Genomic DNA, 21,570 nt, shown 5'->3' on the forward strand with positions numbered 1-21,570 from the left:
AGCAATAGAATCAGTTCTTTACATTTCTTTGCTTCTTTATGCTTACCTAACTCCCATGGTATGGAAGTAAGGAAACAGCTGGGCTCATCAGATTCTCTTAATCTCTTATTTCCCTATTGCTTATCTGTGATTTTTTTCCCTAAAATCTAACTTCTTTAGCTCTAAGGAATAGATGAACTGCAGTCACTTTAAGATACTTGAATTTATACATTGGAACTTCATTTAGACATATTCATTTTCAAAAAACCCATCGAAATGTGGATTATTTCTTGGCCTTCCTAAGATATCTGGTCACCCTTTGAAAAGATTACTTTGAACCTTTTATGGTAAATAAGGCTATAGAAGTAGCTAGCCATGAAAGTCAAGTAATAAATAATGATAGATATGTTAAGGTTCTGTTTTATAGAGTTGATTTCTATCATACCTAATTGTTGGTTACCATTTGTAAAAGCAACAGAAATAAACTATAAACTAATTTTTCTGTGTGTCTTTTCTGCCAATAAAATGAATGTAGCATTGTGGCATTGAGCCAGATAAGAAAAGAAAGCAAAATCCAATCAGTCAATAAAGAGATTAGTTGAATCTCAGTATATGTACAGAATATCACAAATTCACAGCAGGCAATTAAATGTTGTGTTGGGAGGTTGCTTACAAAATTGAAGGAATGTATGATAAGAAACGGCATTGGCTTGAAAAGTCCTTGTAGTATTAAACAAAACAAAACAAAACAAAACAAAACCACACAACAAAACTTAGCATACTTACCAGGTAGTGCACTTTCCTGGAAGAAGCCCCTAGATTCTGTGACACTGTTGACTGATAATATGTATCCCTAAAGGATATCTTGGTAAATATGCTACGTTATGAGACAAATCAAATCCATTAGTATTAACATTTTAAATATATTTTATTTATTTATTTTTTGTTTTTTGGAGGGAGGTAATTAGGTTTATTTATTTCCTGATTTATTTTAATGTAGGGACTGTGGATTGAACCCAGGACCTTGTGCATGCTAAGCACGTACTCTACCACTGAACTATACCCTCCCCCAGTATTAACATTTTTATACTGTGTTTAGGAAAACAGTTTTATAATTATTGTGATACTCTGTGTGTATATTTGTTTTTAAAGGTGTTTGAAGCATTTAAGAGAATTAAACAAGTTAGGGAATCTCACATTAGCTTTGTGATTTTAATTTGAAATATTTCATTAATATTAAACATGTTATGTATTAATTCATATTATTTTTGGTTGTGAGTGAAAGAAAACCCAACACAATATTAGCTTAAACAGGGTAGTTTATTTCTTTTTTACATAAGAGTTTGGAGGCAGTTCATTCAAGACTGATAAGGCAGTTTTATTCCACAAGGTCTTCAGGAACCAAGGCTTTTTCCCAGTTTGCTGTTATACCATACCTAGGAGGATTTTAATTTGAAGAGGCAAACTAATTTGGTTAAGTTTCTAAATAGCGTTAGAGCATTCAAGATAATTGGCTATATTCCATTTATTGCTTCTGTTTATTAAATTTACAAGATTTGCTTGGGTATTTAGAATGATTTTGGTAGTTTGTAAGGCTACCCTGTCAGGCATTTATAAGATTTGAAAGAGTATCAGATTTATTTGGTTTGTAAATATAGTTTTAAATGTTTTAGGCAACTTAAATTACCTAGCTTTATAATTAGAGATAATCATTTAGGGGAATTTAATCTATAATGAGCTAACTGAACACAAATAAAAGGAAGTAATTATTTTTATTTTTGTTCTAAAATTAAAAATTGTATACAAAATAACAAGATTTGTAAAAGCAATTTGAAAAGATAAATTTTAGTTAACTACTAAATACAAGTAACTGTAGATAGTCATTTTGCATAATGAAGTCTTCTATAAGTTGGCATTCCAGGAAGTAAACATATGAGAAGATAAGATACTATGCACCTGGAGTTGAGACTGCTAAAGTTATTTTTTAAATAAAGTTATGTTGTCAAGTGGGAGTAAACAATCCCTTTAATATTTGCATATCTTTTGTGAGACTTTGGCAAGTTCACCTCTTTGCTATTAGAAGATTCAAATTAAAGATTCACTTTTTCAGTGATAGTGTTGTCAAAAATGTTAGCTTTTGTATACAGAAGAAGTCTTTAAGACATGAACTAGCTGACATTGTTGTCAGTAAGGGTAACAGCGAACGTGTGTTAAAGAGAAAATCTACCTAAACTTTAATGGGAATGGCTTTCATTGAAGAATGCTGTCTTCACATTTAATATCCATTGACTAGTTCTTTGAAGACTAGATATCATAAAAATGCCAATGTTTAAAAACTTTTGAAATCTGATGCTATTCCAGATTTTTTTGATATTTGTTTAAAAACTAATTTTTTTCTCAAATTTTAACTTAGCTTTTTTAGCATGAGTGACATTTTTGAGAAAGGGGCTATTTTAGGTATTGTTCAGTAATACACATTTAAAGTTCTCTTTCTCTTTAGGTAAATGATGGCATTTTTCCTTGTCAGTAATAATATTTTCAATATCTGTGCCCTGTTTTAAAAGACACCAATATATAAAAAAATGAAACCTTATAAAACTCTCAAGTTTGTGGGGTGCTTCTTTGAATAATGAAGACGTTTTCCTTTGTACCAATGACCCCTGCAACTAGGGAATTCTGTGCTTTCCTTTGTAAGACTTGTTTTGGTTGCAAGTTTACGTTTGTCTGATAATGTGATTAGTTTCTGTCTGTCCCATAGACTTTATGTTTCATGAGGGAAGATACTGTGTCTGTTTTTTTTCCCCCACTGTATTCCTAGTTCCAAACCTCTGCTTGGTATGTAGTAGGCACTCAGTAATATGTTGAATGAGAGAGTGAATGGAAAGAAATCTCTTAAGTGGTGAGTGTTCATTGATTCCCTAAAATAAAACTCAATTTTACAGAAATGTAATTTATATTTAGTCTTTCTTAGGGTTGCAGCTATTATATAAGTTAATTGCCTATAATTTTAAATGGCAGAGAATGGAACTTTTAAATCGGTTATTATTCTAGGAATGCTTTAATTGTAGCCTGTAACCAAAATAAAAAGCTGTCTAACATTGCAGTTTTATTACCCTTCTGGGCAGTCTTCAATTTACTGTGGGGTCACAGACCTCATTGACTCTGGTTCCTATTAATTCTTTTTTCTGGTTTGTTATTTATATGCTCTGATATATGGGCCATTTGTAGAAGTCCCCAGATCTCTAATATAACTAAATGGGTAATGTAGTAAGGCTTTTATTGGCTATACAAAATGTTTATGGAAAGGAGTTGGCCCCTGAGTATTTGTAAATGTATTATCTTTTATTTAACGGTTTTTATGTTTTTATTGTTAATTTATGTTTATTTGCATTCCATAGCTGTATCTTTATTACAGCTTTTTTTTTTTACAACATTAGGTCAATTTTTTTCGAGTAGTCGTCTTGAAATAGTTTTTTATTTTTGTGCTTCGTATCTTTTTCTTTCCTCTTAAAACAAATTGAGATGAATTTAATTCTTTTAACCACACTGGTGTGAAGACTGCACTGAAGCCAGAATTTTCTCTTTGGCTGTGTATCTACTTGTTTTCTCTATTGTGTTCTATATTTTTAAAGTTATTTTTTATGCTGGCAGCCATAATTTTGTCTGATTTTTTTGTTTAGACTTTTTTGTTGCTTCACAACATACGCATTAATAGGCATTTTAATTACTATCAGAAGTGCAGTTTTTTACTAAGCTCTTGTCATATGGCTTTGGTAACTTTTTCTTGTCCCAGTATGTCACTCCTGTTTTGCTGATTTGCTGTTAAATGGTCTTATTTTGCATTGTGGGCATGTATTGATGGTATGTTTCAGATTCCAGCTCTTGAATCTCTTGTACTTGCAGCTCACTATTGCGGCTTAAAAATGAATTTGAGCTTTTTAGAAGTCAGGTAGGCTAATAGAAGAAAACCAGTCTTATATGCCATATAAACTTGATAAGAAGTCTGGAAATGTCACCATATAAACAAAGATAGGGATTATAGAAATTCAGTTAAAAGATATATCAAAATAACCAAACGTAGTCAATTGCAATTTTACGGCTAGGAACCCGAGCTAAGACCTTTTCATTGACTTAAAAGATGATTCACATTAACTACAGAATAACTTAGTGTATCTGAGTCTGTTAAATCATTTCAGGGAACTTGTCTGGGCATCATCAAGCAATAGAAGGAAAATCTGCTCCTATATTAGCTAACCTTCCAACTGTGTGTTATCTTCTAATCTCATATGCGTTGGCATGACCTTAAGCCTTCTGCTTCTTTGGAGATGTGTGTGGAGAGAAAATGGGACATAGGATGAAACAGGCCTAGACTCAAATTCTTACTGCTTTTGCTGCTAGCTGTTTAATTTTGGGCAGTTTAGTTTTCTTTTTCAACTGCTTTATATGAAGTATGACATGTAAATACTTCATGTCATACATATGAAGACAACTTTCCAAGGCCACACCTAAAAGTGCCTGTTTTCTTATAATAAATAGTATTTTACTGTACTAAAAACACCTGTGTGACCAAATATAGGGTGTGCAAGTTTCCTTTAATATCTGTTTACTTTTGACTGTTTAGCTATTTACAGAATTGTTTTGGCCATTTTGTAAACATGCAGTTTTGAGCACTGGCTGTATAAGCAAGGGGAATATGGTGTTTAGTTGGGAGGCAGGATAGAGGCATGAAAAAGAGAAATAATCATACAGGGTAACATTTGTTAAGGGTCAGATGCTGGAGGACGTTAGAAGAGGGAATGATTATGGCGAGCTGGTTTGGAGGCCACCATGGAAGAAAGGGATTAGGCTAATCAGAGAGGAAGCTGTGGATAGCCTTCCACTTTCCTCAACTGTAAAATGGAAATAATACTTGCCTCACTGGATTGTTGTCAGGATTCAATGAAATACAGTATCTGTATCTATGCACTGTTATATGACTTATAACATAACTGCTATTTTTGTTACTCTTCTAGACTGAATATAAGTGGATCCTTCTGTCATCTTAAAAATTTTTCCTTCACAGATGCCTGACTACTCCTTTAACTTGGAGATAACACATTGTTTTCATCTTAAATACCAACTGGTTATCTGGAATATAGTGTTAAAAAAATTCTGATCCATACCTGGTTTGAGCAGGAAAGAATGTGATCAATTAGTGATCCATTACTGATCAATCAGTGATGCCGACGCAGGTGTGAAGTAGGCTGGAGGCCAGGAATGGTGGTGTATGGGTTGTTGGAGTAAGTAAAGCAAGTATCTATCATCCTTACCTGAAGTCCTGTCACCTATTTTTTTTCCTAACCCTTCTTTTACTTCTTTCTGTTAAATTCTGTGATGTAAATTGGCAAGGTTCAGAAGTAGGATGCCAAGTTTATTCCTATGCTTCTAGTTACTCAGTAAATATTCTCTAAATGATTAACTGAATGAAGAAAATCCTAGCTTCAGATTAGGTAAGAATTTGAGATAATCACCCTTGCTCCAAAATATCCCTTATACATTATTCCATTTATATTCTAGGGAGCAGCTTCCATTTAAAAAATACATATCCTCTACAAAGCTCAAGTTCTTGAGGTAGTTTACTCGTATCAGTTCCTTTACCTAATAGAAACCACCCATATGAGAAAATGAGGGTTTTGGTTGGGAAAGGGATGGGTTGGAAAAGAAAGGGACAGTTTTTTAATTGGGAAAAAGGTTAGATTTTAAGAAAGATGTGCCTGAATGGCTTTCAGTTCTGAGATGGGTGGGTTCCTGGGATGGGATAGTCGAGTTCCAAGGTGGTACAAAATGGAAAGTATGTTGAAGGTAAAGAAAATCTTAATATAAAGAGTGATAGGTATAAAATTATAAAAACGTTGAAGAATCTTCTCTATAGTTTTACTTTCTGCTCCCTTCTCTACTAGTCTAGATCTCCCTCCTTTCCAGCTCTTATTTGCTGTATCATTTTATTGCCTTTTGGCTGTCCAGACTGGCACTTGAATTTTAACTCATTCCGTTCTCATCTCTACTTACCTTCTCTCTAAATCTTTCTTTTCTTCTAGGTAAACAAGTAGTGTATTCTAAACCTTTCCTGGGTACTGTCAATTGGTGGAGCTGCTTTATGTCACCCAGCCATTTGAAATTCTCTTGAAAGAACAATAGTGGATGCAACTCCTTTTCTGCATCTGATTTCTCACAAGAAAGGATCTTGGTTTCAGAGAGAAAGGAAGGAATAGGAAAGTGATTGGTAAAGAAGTGAAAACTGTAGAGTTTGCACTGGTTGTCCTTTCTTACTTTCTGAAGGTTCTTGTACCTTTGGGTGTCTTCTCATCAGTATGTGGTTAAAAGTTTGTTTTTTATAAAACTGTTTATTTACTTGGTTCTGTGTTCAAGTATTTCTTAAAACTCATGAAATGAGGTTGTATATTCTTGGCTGTACTCTGTACTCATTTTAAAAAATGGATATAATGTCTTTAGTTATATGATTTCAAGTTATAATATTTTTTAGACATAAATTCCTGAACTTTGGTATTCAACTGTATTTAAAATGCTTCCTTTATTCTTGGAGCTGGGGAACCGAGTAGAAGGTACAGAGACTTTTCAGGCTTATTGCCAATACCAGGTAAATGGGAATGTCTGCTATTTAGCTGATTCATGAACAATGGGATTGCTACAGAAAGAAGACCTGATTCTAGATCATAGTTATCATTGGGACATTTAATGATATCAACTTTAATGGAGAGGTTTAAAACAGCCTTTCTTATGCCTGTTTCCTTTTTACCTAGCTTTTCATTTTGACATGGTCACCATGTCTATTCTAGCTTGACAATTAATTTGTAATATAAAAGTAGTCTGTAAATTTGTTTGAAATCCACTGGTGACATATAATCTGTTAAGTAAATTCATACCTGTTAGAAATGATAGAACTTTGTTGTAGTAGAGCAGGAGGATGCAGCAATGTTTAATTCATTCTGTGAGTGGCATTGTGGCAACTGAAATAGTTTGACTTACAGTAAGAATCTTTTGTGCTTCAATGCATGAACTGTTGTGAAGATTTGAGGAGGTGGGAAATAATGATCAGTGTCATGGTAAGTTCGGCTAATGATGGTCTCTTCAAAACACTATTACTCATGACACAATGGATTCCGCAGTATCAATGTAAACTTTCAGTGGTACTTTGCTAGTTTTTCTATTAAGTTTTTGTGGAGGAATTGCTGTATACATTTTCTTTAAACTAAAATCTAGGGCAGAGAAACAGATTTGTATCTGTAATAATGAGCTGTTGTTCAGAGTCTATCTGTATTAATTTAAAAGTATGGCTTCAGCCTATGCCAGCATTCTATTCTGATAATTTTCTTAAAGTAAAACACTTTAAGGCAGTATCAGTTTTGTCACTGATACATAGGAGAAAATAGTGAAGAATGTGCCTTTAACTTTCTCATTAAATATATATGCCATACATGTTTAGGAGTTTCATTGTACATATTTCACTGTTAAACTTTGACACATTTAACATGGTGATTAATCTGCTCACATTGCTGAGCTTTTGGTTTACAATTTATTATTCACTAAAGTACAAGAAATATTTTAAGTACACATTTTCTCTGGATTGGGATTTAACATACTGATAAAGTAAATTAAAGATTGTTCCTTTACAGTGTCAGAAATTTTGATATTCAATTTTGTGAAAAGGCTTTTGACTATCCCAGTGTCTTAGTCTGCTCAGGCTGCTATATGAAAAATACCATAGATTAAATGGCTTAAACCACAAACATTTATTTCTCTCAGTTCTTGAGGCTGAGAATTCCAAGATCAAAGTGCCAGGAGATTTGATGTCTGGTGAGGACCTACTTCCTGGTTCACAGATGGCCATCTTCTCATTGTGTCCTCTCATGGTGGAAAGGGCAAGAGTACTCTCCTGGGTCTCTTTTAAAAGGGCACTCATCCCATTCATGGAAGCTCTACTCTTGTGACCTAATCACCTCACAGGTCCCGCATCCTAATACCATCACATTGGGGTTAGGATGTCAACATAAGAATTTGAGGGGTGAGGGTGTCATAAACTTTCAGTCTGTAACACCTAGTTTCAATTTCTAATTCCAGTTTGAACTTTATGCCCATGTTTTAAACAGTCAAATTACTTAGACCATCTATTTCAAGTGGAGGAGTAAGTGAATAGATGATATTTATATTCTCCTATTTTATTTGGGTATAATCTTTTCCATGTTACGTTAAAAACAGGATGAGGCTGCCATTGCTACTGCAGGTTTTAGCCAATATACTAAAACAAGAAAAAGAAGTAAGAGTTATTAATGGTGGAAAGGAAAAGACAAAATTTTCATGAATTCCATGTAACATGTTTGTCTACTTAGAAAATTCAAAAGATATATTCAGAAGACTATTTGAAAAGTAGTGATAAAAACAGATGCAAAATATCTTCTGTAAGATATCTTGGGGGATATAAGATCACTAAATAAAAATCAGCAGCTTTCCACTTCTGGTTCTGGCAGTGTGGTAGACAATGTTCAGAAAAACATTTGCTGTAACAGCAAACCTTAAAATATTACATGAAATATTAACAAAAATTACTTTTCAGTGCATGACCGAGGTAGTGGGAAAGGAAGGGAATTTCTCAGAACTTAAAAATAATAAGAAAGTGTGAGGTAATCGGTATAGATATGCATTGGAATTGATGTTTACCCAGGTATTACATGCTGATCCTTGGTGGCTTAAAGCCTATATTTTATAGGTCTGTGTATGGAGAAATGGAGACAAAGTCTGACATCTAAGGAGGGAGGAAGTTTCAATGGAGAATCATCATGTAAAAGCTGGGATGCCCGGATGACATCCTTAATAAATGATCAGTGAAATAACCCTTCCTTACATTGGTAGTTACTGGGATATGTGCTGGGCTTGTCCTCATCTCTGAGTAGAATACAAAAAAAAAAAAAAAAAAAAGACAGATAAATCAAAAGATTATACAGTGGAATCTTTTATTATACTTTTATTATTTATTATACTTTATTATAAAGTGGAAGTCGATTAACTAGAATGTAGATGAAAAGAAAATACCCAGAGGTAGTACATAGGGAAGAAGATTAGGGAGAAAAAATGAGAGTTTGAGGGACTTGGAGGATAGCATGAAAAGGTCCAACATAGGTCTAATCAGAGTTCTAGAAGAGATAATGGAGAAACTGTGACAAAGGTAATATTTAAAGAGATAATGGTTGTGGGAAAGGTATGGCTTAGTGGTAGAGCATGTGCTTAGCATGAAGTCTTGGGTTCAATCCCCGGTACCAAATAGAAATAGTGGTTGAGAATTTTCCGAGACAGAATTAAAATTTAGGACAACAGTAGCATATGAATTGGCCTGAGAGGGAGAATGATTGGATTTTAAGCATTCCAAGGGAAAAAAGGTAGAGGTATTGATAGACTTTACACTTTAAATGTTTGTTTAAATTCCTGAGTAATCATTATAAAAATAGAAATGGACTGAATGATTTCTATTTTAAAAGAGGGGAAAATGTAATGAGGGAAAGAATCGCAATAAAAAAATGAGGCTACTAAAAAAGTTAGGCAAAGAGAAAGTACAGGACAGAACAGTAGCTATGAATCCAAATGTATCAGCAGTATGAATATTAGTATTATATACAGTTAAAAGAATAATATGGTAAAAACAAAATAAAACAAAAACCAAAATCTAGATACATTAAAGCTATTTACAAGCAAAGTACCTAAAGCATAAAAATATGCATGGATTAAAAGTTAAAGAATCAGAAAAGATAAATCAGGCAAAATGAAAGTGGGTGTAATGTTGATAGACAAAATAGACTTCATAAAGAGTTTTAAAGCAAACGTTTTACTGAAAGTAAAGAATTACTGCCTGTAAATAAGCTTAATATAATAGCTATATATAGACTATTCTTTTGAAGCATACCTGGAATATTTGTAAAAATTGACCATGTGCTAGCGCATGAAGCAGATTTTAATGAATTTCAAAGATTAGTATCATTCAGACCACATTCTCTCATTACTGCACAATTAATTTAGAAGTTTATAACAAACGGCAACTAAAAACATCTTCACATTTAGAAATTAAAAGCAATTTCTAAAGAGCTCATAGTTGAAAGAAAAAATAATGAAAGTGAAAATTTGTGGGATAAAGCTAAAATAATATTTAGAGATAAATGAATAGTCTTAAATGTTTATATTTTAAAAGAAGAAAAGGCTGAAAATAAGTAAGATAACTATTTAATTTAAGAAGTTAGAATAATGCAATAAACCCAAAAAAAGGAGAAGGAAAGAAGTGATTAAGAGCAGAAATTAATGATCTTGAAACAGAAACAGTAGAGAGGACCAATAGAACCAAAAACAAACAAACAAACAAAACCCCTAATAAATTAGATAAATGCCTGTCAAGGTAGACTTTCAAAAAAGAGGAGAGAAGATCTATAAATATATTGGAAATAAAAAAGGGACTTGACAGATGCAACCATTGATTTTAAATATGAGAAAATATTTGGACAACTCTTTGCCTATACATTTGAACATCTTGAATTGGCAATTCCTGGAAAAATATGTATCAATGAAACAGGTTCAGGAAGAAATAGGAAATCTAGATTATTCCATACTTATTAAAAACATGGTATCAATTGTTAAAAATTTTATTACCATGAAAACAGCAAGTCGACACTCAAGAAACTAGTATTAATTACACAAACTTATTCATGGAATAGAAAAATATATAACGCTTCCCAACTTAGTATATGAGGCTAGTTAAATCTTAGAAGGCTAGAATGAAAAGTAAAGATTATAGGACAGTATCTCAAATTATTTTATGTAAAAAATCTTAAGCAAATATTAGCAAACCAAATTCAACTTTGTATAAAACAACTATATTGTGATTAAATTGGATTTAATCCAAAGAAGCAAGTTTGGTTCAAAATTAGAAAAAATTATTAATGTAACTCACCATTTTAGCAGATTAAAGGAAAAAAAGTATATGATAATTTAGAAAGATACTGAAAAAGCATTCTATAAAACTCAACAGCTATTTATGATCAAAACTCTTCTTAAACTAAGACTAAGAAGGAGTTTTATTTAACCTGATACAGTGTATCTCTGACAAATGTATAGCAAGAATTATACTCACTGGTGAACTGTTAAAAACATTCCATATAAAATTAGGAATAAGAGAAGGAGATCTGGTATCACAGCTTTTATTTAACATCTTATAGGCACTCCTAACTTCAAAGTAAGTCCAAACACATACTAACACACATGAATAAGGAATTGAATAAAAGAAGCAAATTGTCATTATTTGCAGAAAATATCATTATTTACATAGAAAAATAAAAAAATAGAAAAATTATTAAAATGAATAAAGGAGTTTAGGCAGGTAGCTAGGTATGAGATTAATGTACGAGAAAATTAAATTTCTGTATATCAGCAATAGTTAGAAAATGCAATTCCAAAAAAGATACAAATAGCTTCAGAAATATAGGGCACTTGGGAACAAATCTAGCAAAAAATGTACAAATCTCATGTGGAAAAAAGTTCCAAAATTTTATTGAAAGATTTAAAAGGATGTCAGTAAATGAAGAAACAAATATGAAGACTGAATTTAATAAAAATGTCAATTCTTCCAATACTCGTGCAAATTCAGTCAAAATTCCACTTGTCGAAAGTGATGACCAAGTTGAACTTAGTTTATGAAGATGAGCAGAGGGCCTATGAATAGGTAAGACACATGTGAAGAGAGAACAGTTAGGGGACCTGCTTTGCCAGGTAGGAGGACTTACTATAAAGCTGCAGTACACACATTGTTTGGTATTGGCTTAAGGATAAGCAGATAAACTACTAGAATTGAATAGAGAGTTCAGAAACAGACTTATATGTATATGAAAACCTGACTTATGACAGGGCTAGCACTGTAGATTATTTGTAGTGGGACAGTATTTTATCTGCATGGAAATAAAAAGAAAAATGGATCTTCACACCACACACTGAAATTAATTTCAGATGGTTTAAGGACTTAAATGTGAAATGCAAAACTATAAAAGTTTGGAAGGCAATATAAGAGACTATCTCCATGACAGTATATTAGTAAAAGTGTTCTTAAACAAAACCCAAGAAGGAAAAAATTGATTAATTTGATTACATAAAAAATAAGAACATCTGTTATTCACAAGGCACTATCAAGAATCCCGCAGAGCCTTGTTCAAGATGATAAAATCAAATGCCTGGTGCATTTGATTAAAATATTAAAATATTTCCATAAAACTGGAAAATAGGAACAATTACTAATAAATACCTAGAAAATGAAGGAAAGACATACCTGCCCCACAAAGATCTTAGCATCAATTCCGGAGACAAGGGAAAAATAATCATATTGTGTGCTTTATTGCTCAGCTATTAATAACATTTACATGATTATCTAATAAAAATGTGATATAATTGCATTGGAAGGATGAGAGCATAGGAAGTGTAACTGTGTAAAAAAAGCTAAATACTTTGATGTGTCATGAAATAACTAAAAACTGTCAAAAGATTAACTAATCATGTTCTGTCAACATTAATTTCCTGGTTGTGATAACTGTACTATTGTTATATAAAATATTAACATTAGGGTAAGCTAGGTGAAGGGGATATGAGGACTGTATGCTATATTTGCAGCTTCGCATAAGCCTAAGATTAATTCAACATGCAAAGTTAAAACAGTCGGTTTTTTTAGCTTCATGGAGTAAGAAATGGGAGAGGATTGGTGGATTATTGACATTTAGTAATAATTTTATACTACTACTTGATTCTTTAATCAGTTATGCATATGTTACTGAAGAAAATAGAAAGTAGAAAATAGTGCAGAGCACAAAGGAGGAAAGTTATTACTCTGAAAATTTAACTTTGATGCTTTGGGAAGAATTGACAAAAGTTACTTGGAAAAGAATATTGCCATCAAATTAGCTGTGGGGAAGATTGAGCTTGTTAGTTTAGTCAAAGTTAAAGAAGGAAACCATAAAAAAAATATATATATATATATTCTTAAATATTTTATTTTAGCTTGGAACATAAAAATGCATACTTATTCAATAATATTTTTTTAACATTTTTTATTGATTTATAATCATTTTACAATGTTGTGTCAAATTCCAGTGTTCAGCAAAATTTTTCAGTCATTCATGGACATATACACACTCATTGTCACATTTTTTTCTCTGTGAGTTATCATAACTTTGTATATATTTCCCTGTGCTATACAGTGTAATCTTGTTTATCTATTCTACAATTTTGAAATCCCAGTCTATCCTTTCCCACCCTCCACCCCCCTGGTAACCACAAGTTTGTATTCTCTGTCTGTGAGTCTATTTCTGTCCTGTATTTACGCTTTATTTTTGTTTGTTTGTTTGTTTTTGTTTTTGTTTTTTAGATTCCACATATGAGCGATCTCATATGGTATTTTTCTTTCTCTTTCTGGCTTACTTCGCTTAGAATGACATTCTCCAGGAAGCATCCATGTTGCTGCAAATGGCATTATGTTGTCGGTTTTTATGGCTGAGTAGTATTCCATTGTATAAATATACCACATCTTCTTTATCCGGTCACCTGTTGATGGACATTTAGGCTGTTTCCATGTTTTGGCTATTGTAAATAGTGCTGCTATGAACATTGGGGTGCAGGTGTCATCCTGAAGTAGATTTCCTTCTGGATACAAGCCCAGGAGTGGGATTCCTGGGTCATATGGTAAGTCTATTCCTAGTCTTTTGAGGAATCTCCACACTGTTTTCCGTAGTGGCTGCACCAAACTGCATTCCCACCAGCAGTGTAGGAGGGTTCCCCTTTCTCCACAGCCTCTCCAGCATTTGTCATTTGTAGATTTTTGAATGATGGCCATTCTGACTGGTGTGAGGTGATACCTCATTGTAGTTTTGATTTGCATTTCTCTGATAATTAGTGATATTGAGCATTTTTTCATGTGCTTTTTGTTCATTTGTATGTCTTCCTTGGAGAATTGCTTGTTTAGGTCTTCTGCCCATTTTTGGATTGGGTTGTTTATTTTTTCCTTATTGAGTCGTATGAGCTGCTTATATATTCTGGAGATCAAGCCTTTGTCGGTTTTACTTGCAAAAATTTTCTCCCATTTTGTAGGTTTTCTTCTTGTTTTACTTCTGGTTTCCTTTGCTGTGCAGAAGCTTATAAGTTTCATTAGGTCCCATTTGTTTATTCTTGCTTTTATTTCTTCTAGGAGAAAATTTTTGAAATGTATGTCAGATAATGTTTTGCCTATGTTTTCCTCTAGGAGGTTTATTGTATCTTGTCTTATGTTTAAGCCTTTAATCCATTTTGAGTTGATTTTTGAATATGGTGTAAGGGAGTGTTCTAGCTTCATTGTTTTACATGCTGCTGTCCAGTTTTCCCAACACCATTTGCTGAAGAGACTGTCTTTATTCCAGTGTATATTCTTGCCTCCTTTGTCAAAGATGAGTTGACCAAAAGTTTGTGGGTTCATTTCTGGGCTCTCTATTGTGTTCCATTGGTCTATATGTCTGTTTTGGTACCAATACCATGCTGTCTTGATGACTGTAGCTCTATAGTATTGTCTGAAGTCTGGGAGAGTTATTCCTCCAGCCTCTTTCTTTCTCTTCAGTAATGCTTTGGCAATTCTAGGTCTTTGATGGTTCCATATGAATTTTATGATTTTTTCTAGTTCTGTGAAATATGTCCTGGGTAATTGGATAGGGATTGCATTAAATCTGTAGATTGCCTTGGGCAGTGTGACCATTTTAACAATATTGATTCTTCCAATCCAAGAGCATGGAATATCTTTCCATTTTTTAAAGTCGTCTTTAATTTCCTTCATCAATGGTTCATAGTTTTCTGTGTATAATTCTTTCACCTCCTTGGTTAAATTTATTCCCAGATATTTTATTACTTTGGGTGCTATTTTAAAGGGGATTGTTTCTTCAATAATATTTTAATGAAGGGACATAGCTTTTTTTTTTGGCAGGGGAGAAGGGATCCAATTAATAGAATTCAGCAGTAGATTTCTTTTATAAACCATGCCTGTATATTTTATCCACAATTTTCAATTTCAGTCTCTTTAAAGAGGAGGAAGAACCTAAAGAACATATGATAAAATCTGAGTATGTAATCCTGCTAGATTTTTATGTTTTTTGTCCTAAACTTTTAGCTCAATACTGGTCTAAATTGCTTAAGGTAAGAGGAATTCTAGTGTACTTTGTTAGGGTAAAGAAGTAGTGTATGGTAGCAAGAATGTTTGATAAAAGAAACTGTACTTTGTAGTAACCTTTTGCTACGTGGAGTGTAGTTTGTTTGTTTTGTATTGAGCATAAGCAGTACATGTTTTCCTTTTGAGATTAATGCAATTTCTTGTCTCAGATTACAAAGTAGAGGGTTTTTTTTTTTAATTTGGTACAATACCCATGACATAAAATGTACCATCTTAATTATTTTTAAGTATATAGTTCAGTGGTATAAAATACATTCATAATGTGCAACCGTCACCACTGTCCATCTCCATAGTCCTTTTCCCTTATAAAACAGATACTCTAACCATTAAATAACAACTTCTCATTGGCTCTTCCCCCTGCCTTTGGCAATCACCATTCTACTTTCTGTCTCTAGGATTTTGACTACTTTCAGTATTTCATATAAGGGGGAGCACAGAGTATTTCTTTTTTCATGAATGACTTATTTTACTTAGCATAGTGTTCTCATGGTTCCATATTATAGTACATGTCAGAATTTTCTTCCTTTTTAAGGCTGAATAATATTCTATTGGATGCCTGTATCACATTTAGCTTATCCATTTATTTGTTAATGGACACTTGGGTTGCTTCCACATTTTAGTTATTGTGAATAATGCTGCAGTGAACACGAGTGTACAAGTATCTCTTCAAGACACTGAGACCCTGCTTTCAATTCTTTTTGGGTATATACCAAAAAGTGGAATTGCTGGATTGTATGGTAATTCTATTTTTAATTTTTTGAGGAACCACCATATTATTTTCCATAGCATTTCCATTTTACATTCCCATGAGCAGTGCACAAGGGTTCCAGTTTATATTCTCACCGTTTGTTTGTTTCTCTCTTTCTTTTTTCCTTTTCTTTCCTTTTTTGATTGCTGCCATCCTAATAGGTATGAGGTGGTATCTCATAGTAATTTTAGGTTTGTTTGTTTGTTTGTTTATTTATATTTAATGGAAGCACTAGGGATTGAACCCAGGACCTTGTGCATGCTAGGCATACACTCTACCACTCAGCTATACCCTCCTCCACCTCATAGTAATTTTGATTCATATTTACCTAGTGATCAGTGATGTAGAACATTTTTTCATGTGCTTATTGGCCATTCTCCATTCCTTGGAGAGATGTCTGTTCACTTTCTTTGCCATTTTTGAATTTTGTTATTGTGGTTGTTATTGAGTTTTAAGAGTTCTCTACATATTCTGGGTATTAATCTCTGTAAGATACATAGTTTACAAATATTTTCTCCCTCTGTGGGTTACCTATTTACTCTGTTGATACTGTCTTTTGATACACAGCATTAAAAAATTTTCATGGATTCAAATTTGTCTGTTATTTCTTTCACTGCCTGTGTCTTTGGTGTCCTATCCAAGAAATCCTTACCAAATTCAATACCATGAAGATCTTGCTCTATACTTTCTGCTAAGGGTTTTATAGTTTTAGCTCGTATGTTTAGGCCTTTGATCCATGTGAGCTAATTTTTGTCTGCAATGTTAGATAAGTGTCCAGCTTCATTCTTTTGCAAGTAGATATCCAGTTTTTCCAGCATTTCCCCATCGAATGATCTTGGCCTCTCAGTGAAAAATCATTTAATTATTTATATGAGGGTTTATTTCTGGGCTCTCTACTCTATTCCATTGGTCTATATGTCTGCCCTTATGCCAGTACCATAGTGTTTGATTGCTGTAGCTTTGTAGTAAGTTTTGAAATAAGGAAGTACGAGTCCTCAAGCTGTGTCCTTTTTCAAGACTGATTTACATATTTGGAATCCCTTCAGATTCCATGTGAATTTTAGGTTGGATATTTGCAAAAAGTGTTATCAGCATTTTGATAGGGATTGCATTGAATCTGTAGATTGCTTTGGGTGGTATTGACATCTTAACAATATTAAGTCTTCTAGTTAATGAACATAGGATGTATTTTTATTTATTTATGTCTTCCTTAATTTTTTCAGCAATGTTTTGTAGTTTTCACTGTACAAGTTAAGTTCATTCCAAAGTATTTGATTCTTTTTAATGCTGTTATAAATGGAATTTTCATAATTTCCCTTTCTCGTTATTCATTGTTAGTGTATAAAAATACAACTGATTTTTGTATTTTGACTTTGTATCTTGCTATTCTACCTAATTTGTTTAGTAGCTTTAATAGTTTTTTTTTTTTTTTGGTGGAATCTTCAGGGTTTTCTGTATATAAGATTATAACATCTGTGAAAAAAGAAAACTTTACTTTTCCCTTTACAATTCAGGTGCTGTTTTCTTTTTATTGCTTCATTGCTCTGGCTATAACTTTAAGTAATATGTTGAATAGAAGTGGCAAAAGTGGGCATCCTTGTCTTATCCCTAATCCTAAAGCAAAAATGTTCAGTCTTTTATCATTGAATATGATGCTTATTCTAGGTTTTTCATACTTGGCATTCGTTATGTTAAGATACAAAATAGAGTTTTGCTACTTTTTGGATTTTTATATTTTTCAAATTTTTTAAGTACAGTATGAGTAGCTTATTTATATTTTTAATTTGACACTGATAAGAAAACAAATCAGTATGTTTATGTATAATGACTTACTGTTCTAAAAGATGTTTTTTTCTTATTTCAGGCAACTTAATGCGACCTCTTTTGAATTATGGCATTGCTTGGTGAGCATAGCTTTTTTACTTTATGTTACTTTTCAGAATAAAATTGATTAACTTATGTAAGTTAGTTGTGTTTTTGGTTTACTGTTGCAGTATGTCCATGGGCTTCCTAGTTGAAGAGACTGCACCGGTTGTTTGGAGAGGCCTGATGGTAATGTCAGCCATTGAGAAACTGTTGAGGCAGGTAAGAAAATTGCATTAAGTATCAATTTATTATTGGCACACTGTTGTTAGTATTTGCTAATTGGAGAGTCATTAAATTTGCAGTCAGGTTTGAGATGTTTTGCAAAAGAATCCAGTTGATAGGCTGAATTTATAATAGGTTATGTGGTGCCAAGACCAGATTTCACTGTCACATGATTTAATCTTTCCCATTCCTTATGAATCCTAAAATCTAATATTCCTCCTAAGGCTTTATGGATGGCTACAAGAAGATGGAAGTATTTCTGCTTTTCACAGTGATCAGAGATCCAAGTCAGTGAGAAGAGACACAGAAATCCAGGCCAAGGGTTGGTGTTCCCAGTGCAGGGATGCAGGATCCCCATAGCCCATTCCCAGCGAGGGGTGTGTACGTTCTCTCTTTTCTGTCCTTTTTAAATCTCAGACCCCCCCCCCCCCCGTTTTTTCTCATTTTATTTATTTTTTAGTTTTTACTTTTTAACATTTTTTTTATTGAGTTATAGTCATTTTACAATGTTGTGTCAAATTCCAGTGTAGAGCACAATTTTTCAGTTATACATGAACATACATACATTCATTGTCACATTCTCTTTCGCTGTGAGCCACCACAAGATCCTGTATGTATTTCCCTGTGCTACACAGTACAATCTTCAGAAACCCTTTTAAATCTCAGATTCCAATAGGTGACAAAAGCATCTCTGCAAATGAACCCCTGAGGGTGGAAGAGAGAGAGCAAACGTGTACCTGCTCTCAGGAGAGAGGCAAAGGGAGTTTCCCACAGAATAAGTAGGATTAAACCTGACAGTGTAAATAATTAGGCTGCAAAAAGATTGTACCTGAAGCTCACACTTAGATTTAGTGCTTGCTTTTACAAGAACGCTTTTTGAGACTAGAGGTGAGAGGATCAAAAGTCTGAAGGAAGCTGAGTATATTACTATTTTATTTTGTGGGTTTTTGGGGAAGGGAGGAGAGGGCAGAATCCCAAATCCCTATTCTCAGTGTCCCTCCATAACCCAGCCTCTTTTATCTACTGCTGAATACTGTTGGAGAATGTGGAATAACTGTGTTAATTGCTGGCCTTATACATTTTTGATTTCTGAGTTTAGCCACGCTCTCAACATTTCAGTCATCTGATTTTATTCATCGTTCTTCTCAAAATTTATAAAATGCTTAGCTTAAAAAATATTTAGAGAACTTGGTTGTCTGGCAGAGGACTTGCGGATATTTAGAGATTTGGCTCTCTGATACATAAATCGTATAAAAGTCACAGTTTATTCTGATAAGTGCTGAAGATACATTTTTAGCAAACATACTATCAGAATGCATATCAGGGGTGAGAAAATGGATCTGTAACTTATTTTATTGGGATGCTTAGAGGATACCTAGAGCATCCTTTAGGATATTAGGATATTGGACTGCATGCCTTACAGTCTCTTGTAAAGTCACTCTATCATTTGTGCATTTTAGTAGGAGCTCAAAGCTGATATTTTCAGATCATACTGCGACCAGTGCTAATCATCTGAGCTACTAATTAAGGAGTGTTTTGTTTTTGTTTTGCTTTAGAAAGCAGACTAGCATTTGGTAAGTTTAACATCCTTTCTAAAAATTTAGTAGCTGGGTAGATGCTCTGTATAGCAGTGGATTGTGGAGGTACTAATTCATTGGCTGATTAAAAAATTTTGAATATAACATATGTATATATAGGCGAGTGTACAGATCGTAAGTGTACAGGTAGATGAATTATTCCAAAATAAAAAAATTTAATAATCATCATTTGGGACAAGAGAAATAGATAATTAGAATACCAATGTTCCAGAAGCTCTTCTCATGTCCCTTTCCAGTTACTATTTTATGGGGAGAAGATAAATACTTGTGGTCAGTCTGTAATCTTGAACTGGAATCTGATTTAAAGTTTTCTTCCCTCTCCTTTATAATATTCTATTGCATTAAACTTATAAATGTAATGGAATGTACAGATCTTATGTGAAATTCAGTGATTTTTGATAAACACATGTAACTATATAACCACATGTCAAGACAGAACATTTCTGTCCCCTAGAAGTTTCCCTGGGCTCCCTTGTATTCAGTCCCACACTCATGAGCCATCGTTGTTGTGACTTCTATCACCATAAAAGTGTTTTGCATGTTCTTACATTTCATATAAAGGGAACCCTACAGTATGGAGCCTATCATATAGGTTTCTTCCTCTTAGCCTAATGCTTTTAAGGTCATTCTTGTTGCATGTATCAGTAATTGATCCCTTTTTATTGCTGATTCGTATTCCTCTGCATAAATACAACCCAATATTTTTAACCTAATTTCTATTGATGGACATGTGGGTAGTCTCCTGTTTGGGGCTGTTATGAATAAGGCTGCTATAAATTCTTGTACAAGTGTTCATAAGATTTCTAGTTGCTTCTCATCTTTGTTGACGTTTCCTGTTGTCAGTTTCTTCACTGGTGGGTGTAAAATGGTATCTTCTGATGGTTTTAATTTGGGCTTCTCTGTTGGTCTGTGATGTCGAGCCCCTTTCACGTGCATGTTAGATATTGCTGTATCTTCTTTTGTGAAGTGTATGTTCAGGTCTTTTGCTCATTTTTTTGGCTCATTTCCCCTCTTGTAATTGAGTTGTGAGAGTTTTAATATATTCTGGCTGTGAGTCCATTGTCAGATACATGTATTGGGAATATTTCTCCGAGTCTGTGACTTGCCTTTTGATGAGCTGAAGATTTAAATTTTCATGAAACCCGATTTCTGAAAAAAAATTTTTTTTAATGATTAGTGCTTTTTGGGTCCTCTCTAGGAAATTTTTGCCTGTCTACCCCAAGGTTGTAAAGATATTCTCATGTATTTTTATCTCAAAGCTTTATAGGTCTGGCTTGTACATCTTGAATTAATTTTTGTGTCTGAAGTAAGATAATGATCAAGGTTTATATTTTTTCATAGTTATGGCATAATAAATATATTTGTCCTTTGTGGGTCCTGGCACAAAGCTCCTAAAACACTGGAATTTCCTGAGTGATAGGATTATCCTTTGCATTCGTAAAGAATCCCCTTTTGAGCACACCTGCCAGTTCATGCTACTGAGGTGACTTAGGGTGGGACCCTAAGGTGACTAAGAGAGGGGGCTCAGGGCCCTTGCCTTATACTTCTTCATGTGGCTGTTCATCTGTATCCTTTATAATACCCTTTATAATAAACTGATAAACGTAAGTAAATATTTCACTGAGCTATGTGAGCTCCTCTAGTAAAATTATAGGCTTGCCTCAGAGATATTGCTGGTTTGATTCCAGACCACTGCAATGAAGGGAATATCACAATAAAGCAGTCACAAGAACTTTTTTTTTGTTTCCCAGTGCACATAAGAGCTATGTTTACATTATACTGTAGTCTATTAAGTGTGCAATAGCATTGTGCCTAAAAAAACAATGTACATACCTTAATTAAAAAATACTTTATTGCTAAAAAATGTTAGCCATCATCTGAACCTTCAGCAAGCC

General features: G+C 33.4%; 1 protein-coding gene across 1 annotated transcript in view; it reads left to right on the plus strand.

The window, feature by feature from the left end:
- The window catches only part of NUBPL (nucleotide binding protein like), a 176,800-nt gene that overhangs the window by 51,658 nt on the left and 103,572 nt on the right, over nucleotides 1-21,570 (plus strand). The window contains exons 5-6 of the mRNA XM_006191266.3: nucleotides 17,854-17,893; nucleotides 17,984-18,074. Of these exons, the coding sequence (XP_006191328.1) occupies nucleotides 17,854-17,893; nucleotides 17,984-18,074 (131 nt within the window). The remainder of the gene's footprint in view (nucleotides 1-17,853; nucleotides 17,894-17,983; nucleotides 18,075-21,570) is intronic.

Source organism: Camelus ferus, chromosome 6 (assembly GCF_009834535.1).
Source record: "Camelus ferus isolate YT-003-E chromosome 6, BCGSAC_Cfer_1.0, whole genome shotgun sequence".
Taxonomy (NCBI): domain Eukaryota; kingdom Metazoa; phylum Chordata; class Mammalia; order Artiodactyla; family Camelidae; genus Camelus; species Camelus ferus.